Source organism: Malania oleifera, chromosome 12 (assembly GCF_029873635.1).
Source record: "Malania oleifera isolate guangnan ecotype guangnan chromosome 12, ASM2987363v1, whole genome shotgun sequence".
In the NCBI taxonomy this organism is placed as follows: Eukaryota; Viridiplantae; Streptophyta; class Magnoliopsida; order Santalales; family Ximeniaceae; genus Malania; species Malania oleifera.
The window spans coordinates 62008261-62014313 of record NC_080428.1 but is presented as its reverse complement, the minus strand read 5'-3'; the positions used below and the strand labels follow the sequence as shown (position 1 = coordinate 62014313).

Here is a 6053-nt window from a genome sequence, read left to right as displayed (position 1 = left end):
AGTATAATTTACAAACAAAATGTATGATCAAAGAAAAAATAACTTTTTTATTATTTTTTTCATTAAACTAGAATTATTAAAAGTCAATAATTAAATTTTTAAATACAATAAATTATGATAATCTAAGACATTAAACATATACTTTTAAATATAATGTAAAGGAGGGTTTAAGGCGACAATAAAAATATACTTTCTTATAATTGTATTTATTAAAAAAGACAATTAAAAATAATAAAAACGACGTCGTGTTGGGAGAAACAGCACCCGCAAACCATCCTTCGTAGTTACTGTTTTTTTTTCCAATATGGCGACATTACCCTCGGTTTATAAGGGAAGGATAATTCCAAAACCCTAATTTCTCTTGCAACCCCTTCCCCTCAGATCCTCGAGGGCCGCTAATTTCTCAAAATCGTGGTAGTCATCGCATCAAAAGGTAATCTTACACAGCTTTCTCTCTATTTGTTACCGAGAAAATTGAAGGGAGAGAAAGCCAAGAAATTTTTTTTTTATAGCTTTTGAATTTTTCATTTTCTTCTGCAAAAAGACGGTGAAGTGGGGCTTCAGGTCGTTCCTGTTAATTTCGAGTTGCTATTTAGTTGTGTGTGCATGCTTATTTGTTCATGTAGCTGATGTTATTGGTTTCTTCATAGATTTTGTGGGAATGATTACGTGTATCCGGTTCAATTATTCGTTTCTCAAGCTCATTTAAGGCATTATTTATTATGCTTTTGTTGGTTATTATTATCATTTTTATTTTATTTTTTATGTTTGTTTGAAGTAAAATTATTTGGATATTCATGAGCTGAACAAACTTTTGCACACATATGGTGTTGTATATATGCGAACCTGTTTGTTTGTTTTCTTGGTTATTATTGGATCCAAGAATCTTTGGATTAGCTATGAAAACCCACTTTAGTTTTTTTGTGTAAGCACAGCCTCAAATTTTATTACAGAAAGTTCTAATTTTTGCGTTTGAATCTTTTGAATTTAGTTATTGATCCCATTATCATGTATATTTTACACACATTACAATTTTGGGTTTTGAACAGGCAATGGCTTCTAAGCAGCCAAACTCTGGCCTTTTTGTTGGACTGAACAAGGGCCACATTGTCACCAAGAGAGAATTACCCCCACGACCATCTAGTAGAAAAGGGGTAAGTTATTTTTATGCCACACAATTCATTTAATTTTTTAATGCATCTAAAACCATGCTTTTGTTGCTGTGTGTGATTGCACTCACTCTATGGCTGGGAGCATAGAGTTGGGATCTTGGATTTGGACTTTTGTGGATTTGGATAAAATATAATATAACATTATATTGAGTTTTTTCAAATCCACATAAATCCAAATCCATGCTCCCAAACATTACCTCAGTATAGCTTTGAAGTGGTTTTGGAACTCCCTCCCATGGAATATAATGCTATGTTTGGTACGGTGGAATGGAATGGAGTGGAGAGTGGAATGGAATGACCATTCACATTTCACTATTTGGCTACAAAAATAAAATCACGCTAGAATGGAATTGGCATTCCTAAACTCCATTCCATTCTCATGTTTGGTATAAATAATTATAATAATGGAATGGAATACTTATTAATTTTTCAAAAGATACATTGAAACATACACTTTTAACAATTTTTTTTTTTTAAATTTAACTCTTTTAAAGATGACTATTAATTGGAAGAAAAAAGTAAAAAGTATTCATTATTATATATATGGAGAATTGGAAAAAAAACAATTTGACAAAGTAATCTTGTAAATTTCATTCTCTAAATAGCATTTGTCTAAACTCTAAAGTGCATACCAAATTAAAAAGTTCCCATATTCTATTAAGAAGTTCAATTGTTTGCCAAATAAAGCTAACATCCACATAAAAACTAAGAATGGCCTTCATCCATTATTCTTTTTCATTATCCGCAATAGTAAAAAAAACTTAGCTAGCATGCGATCAGACCCAATTTTTATCATTACCATGTGCCTCTGGATCATACTTAGACCCTATATCTTTAAAATCTAATCATTAATCTTCAATCTCAATTTCTTTACCCGATGCATCTTCAATCACATGGCTGACCCGTTTACTAGACCTGTATAGATCATCACACAAAAGGTAACAAATTCTTTTGTTCTCTCTGCACATCTTTCATTATTATCTATCTTTTCTTCCTATTTTTCTTCGAGCTCACCTTACCAAAAGTATCCTTTCAACTGCACCATAATGACCTGGTTTGAAACTGCAATCAGCATTATACTTTCTGGTGTTTTCTCATCTTCCAAGGCCATTCCTAAAAACCAAGTGAGGACTTGGAATGAAACATGTTTAAAGAAGGAACATTGGTAATTAAAAAAAGGAAGAGAAAAAAGAACATAGGGGAAATTGGTGCTAGAAACAAGCTTCAGGTGTAAGTCCTACAGGAACACACAAAAAGGAGGTACACACCGAACATGAGCATAATATATGGTGACATTATGTTATATTTGTGTAAAAGGTTGTCTTTTTTTTTTTTTTTTTTCTTTATCACCTGTAATGCATGTCTGACTCCCTGTTCAGAATTTTGGTTTATTCCCCTCCGCCCCAACAAAAGAGAGGGAGGGTGGAAATATTGTCATGACACATATAGTTCAAAAGATAGCTGAGGATTTATGCACACATAGTTTCTATGATCAAGTGTAATTTTGTGCCATGTTTTGGAGCACAGGACAACTAGCTAGCCAAATAATACCAAAACTAGTCTACTACAAAGGCAAGCTCATAATACCACGAGTCAATTGTCTTAAAAAATCAGACTGTTTTAGTCTTCTCAAAAATCAATGTGTTAAAGTTTTCAAAAATTTTGAGTGTTTTTCTTAAAAAATTCTCATTGTGATTTGATTTCTTGGCCTCAATTGGCAGATTTGACGAGCTTGAGAGAGAGGAATTCATCAAACATTGGGTTGCTACGATGCAATTGATGGTTTACAAAACCAATCCATGTTTTAGCATCCTAAAAAATTAGTGAGTTTTAATGTTTCAAAAACCAAATTTGAAAAATTAGCATGCATTTTAGCATCCTAAAAAACCAGTGTGTAATCCTAAAAATATAAATATATAGGTCAATTCAGGTGAAAATTAGACTGCAAATAAAAATTCACCAAATCAACAACTTCATATAAGATTTGGATGCAAGACTTTTGAAGAACAAAGCTAAGATGATGCACAATGGCTGAGCCCAAGCTAACCACAATTAATAGATCATCAATAGAAAAATCACCACGACTGCATAGTTATAAGCTATCTTCAAAACATTTAAATTTTTTTAAGAGATACTTTGGCATTAAAAAAACGACAACCCAATGGTCCTCAAATTTTCACCACAGTTTTCTATGAGCTGAAATCTGAAGTAGAGTTCATTGTTTTTTGTATCCTGACACACTATTAGACAGAGCTCATTAATATTTCTGTGCTGACATACTGTTAGATACAGTATCAACTTTTTTGTGGGCATACCTATTACATAGAATTCATTACTAGCATCCTGACACACTATTTGCATTAGAAAGACAAGCAGGCAAAATAGAGATAACTGAGAATGATATTCAGATTAAAGAAACAAAAATCAAGACTATAAACTGGGGGTGCATGAATCAGAAGATTAATATGCTCTGCTAAGTTGAAGATTAGTAAATATATAAAAGGTAATAGCATTACTCAAAAGTAATACAAGTTTTCAGAACACTGTGTTGAACCATGTCATGATATAAACAAGCAGACAGTTATTGGACACTAGTATGCATAGAAAATTAGAAACAGAGAAGGTGAGGAACAAAAGAGAAGGAGTTTTCCCATGAAAAGGAAACAAGTGAGAAAGGAAAGTCTCGCCAATTGATTACATTGTCAAAAAGTGAGGAAAAACCAATGAGAAACTTTGGAAGTCTTTAATGTAACTTCATTAGATACAAAATAAAGCAAGAGATAATAAAAGCACAGATCAGAAGAATTCTCCTTCAAAGATGGCGTGTTCTTGCAGAATTAGAGGCTCTATCACCTTTACAAAAGGAGTAAAGCTGCTATAACTTTTCCATTATCACAATGCTTTTGCTTATGGCTGCTGCTCATAGCAAAAAATCTTATTAGTTTAAATTGTACCAGCCCCTTCAACAAGCGAGGGAAGATTTAGTGTATATTTTAATTTCAATTTCACATGTAAGTGTTCAATCAAAATTTACTCACATATAACCGATTGGGCATGAAACAGATTGAAGAGTTCTGCAAATTTTTAACACAGAAAATAAATTAAGACCCACCCAAATCCAAATCCAGGGTCCAAAATCCATGCTCACAAACGCATTATGAGTTTCTTTCAAATCCATATAAATTCAAATCTAAGTCCTGAAATCCATACTCCCAAACATTACCTCAATATAGCTTTTAAGTGTTCTTGGGTTTCCTGTTTGTGGAATATAAATATTTTATGCCAACTGGTGAGTTTGTTTTTGTTGGAGTATGAGGGATTTGAATTTATTTTAGAAATATTCTGGTTTTGAAAGAGTGAAATAGTGAAGTTGAATTGAGATTCCAATTTCAATTTGCCAATATCATGCAATTGAAGACAACATTAAATTTTATTACGGCTTTTATGGGAGAAGCTTTAGTTGTATCTTCATTTTAGGTCATAAATGAACTATTTTACAAGAGTTGTATGATTACCAAATGACTTAACATCCATTTTAATGATTCTCGTGCCAATATGTTGATGTGATTCTCTAATCATGTGCGTTATCAGAAAACCAGTAAAAGAGTCCACTTTGTGAGGAACTTGATTAGGGAAGTTGCTGGTTTTGCACCATATGAGAAGAGAATCACTGAACTTCTTAAAGTTGGGAAAGACAAGCGTGCATTAAAAGTTGCAAAGAGAAAGTTGGGCACCCACAAGCGAGCAAAGAAGAAGCGTGAGGAGATGTCTAATGCCCTCCGCAAGATGAGGTAATTTATCCATTACAAGTATATGCTATTTTTCACTTTCTTGTCAGTGCCTATCATGGATGAGGTCCAATTCCTGCCTCCGACCCCCCCCCCCCAACAGAAAAAAAAAAAAAACAAAATCAATTCTGCTGCATGTTGGATTTACCATTTTGCCTTTGTGACCAGAGTTACAGTGCATTTCGAGAGCAATAATTCTGTTTGTGGTTTTAAATTGGAGTCACACTGATTAATTCTTTGATAATTATTCTTGCAGATCGGCTGGAGTCAGTGAGAAGAAGAAGTGAAGCACATATTTCTAATCTGAAGTTTACTAATATATGAATCTGCCCTTCAATTGAGAAGCTAAGTTAGGGAATTTTATTTATCATGTGTGATGTTTTTCTCTGAGAATGATGTTTTTCTTAGAACTGTGTTTTGTTTTGAAAGCGACATGATATTGGAAACAATTGGCCTTATGTATTTTGTATTTTTCATTCATACAGATGCAATTTATCCTTTAAGGCTTGGTGAATCATTTGGCAGTCATTATCTGTTGAATGCGTTAAATTGATGGTCGAAAATTTTAATTGTTTCCAAGATTGCCTCCCTGTTCTTGAAATGAATTTGTATCTCTCAATTTCTTTGTTCCCTTTGGATGAAGCCATGGGGCAGCATTCTGATTGCAGGTGTGGAGATGGAAATTTCCTTTCTACCAAAGCTTGGAATGGATAATAGCATAAGATCCCTCGTTTTGGTTACTAATACTGGACTTGTATGTTATTGAAGTAGACCCTGAAAAGGGGCTATGGTTTTATTAGAGGACCATAGATATTACATAATTGAAAGCAAGTGCGATGGGATCTACAAATATCTCTATACTATAAACATGTGAAGAGGGGAATGAACAGTACCCCTTTCCTGTGAGGGCAAGATTACCCCTACTTATGGGTTTCTTGTAAGGGTTTTTTGGTTATTTACCTGATTGTTGAGAATCTGGCCACTGCAATTGATGCAATTATGCTGGTCTTCATCGTGACTTAAGGTTGATGGTCACCAGTTGATGTCTGCAAGTCGAGGTGAAATGGGTCATCTTCCATGGTTGCGACTGCGG

General features: G+C 33.6%; 1 protein-coding gene across 2 annotated transcripts; it reads left to right on the top strand.

Annotated features, from left to right (window-relative positions):
• The first annotated feature begins 301 nt into the window (after positions 1–301).
• Positions 302–5474, top strand: LOC131143684 (large ribosomal subunit protein eL36x-like). 2 transcript variants are annotated; one of them, XM_058091917.1, is made up of 4 exons: positions 302–433; positions 1050–1154; positions 4764–4963; positions 5217–5474. In XM_058091917.1, exons 2-4 carry the CDS (start codon positions 1053–1055, stop codon positions 5245–5247), a joined length of 333 nt encoding a protein of 110 aa, XP_057947900.1. In that variant the 5' UTR covers positions 302–433; positions 1050–1052; the 3' UTR covers positions 5248–5474. The 2 variants fall into 2 exon arrangements, with proteins under 2 accessions (XP_057947900.1, XP_057947899.1); XM_058091916.1 differs by having other exon boundaries at positions 418–564.
• Positions 5475–6053: the final 579 nt, after the last annotated feature.

Bases quoted from the DNA above. Each gene is read 5' to 3' on its own strand.
- LOC131143684 (XM_058091917.1), top strand. From the start codon at position 1,053: ATGGCTTCTAAGCAGCCAAACTCTGGCCTTTTTGTTGGACTGAACAAG. The intron at 1,155-4,763 runs GTAAGTTATTTT...GTGCGTTATCAG, and splicing joins GACCATCTAGTAGAAAAGGG to AAAACCAGTAAAAGAGTCCA. The intron at 4,964-5,216 runs GTAATTTATCCA...TTATTCTTGCAG, and splicing joins AATGCCCTCCGCAAGATGAG to ATCGGCTGGAGTCAGTGAGA.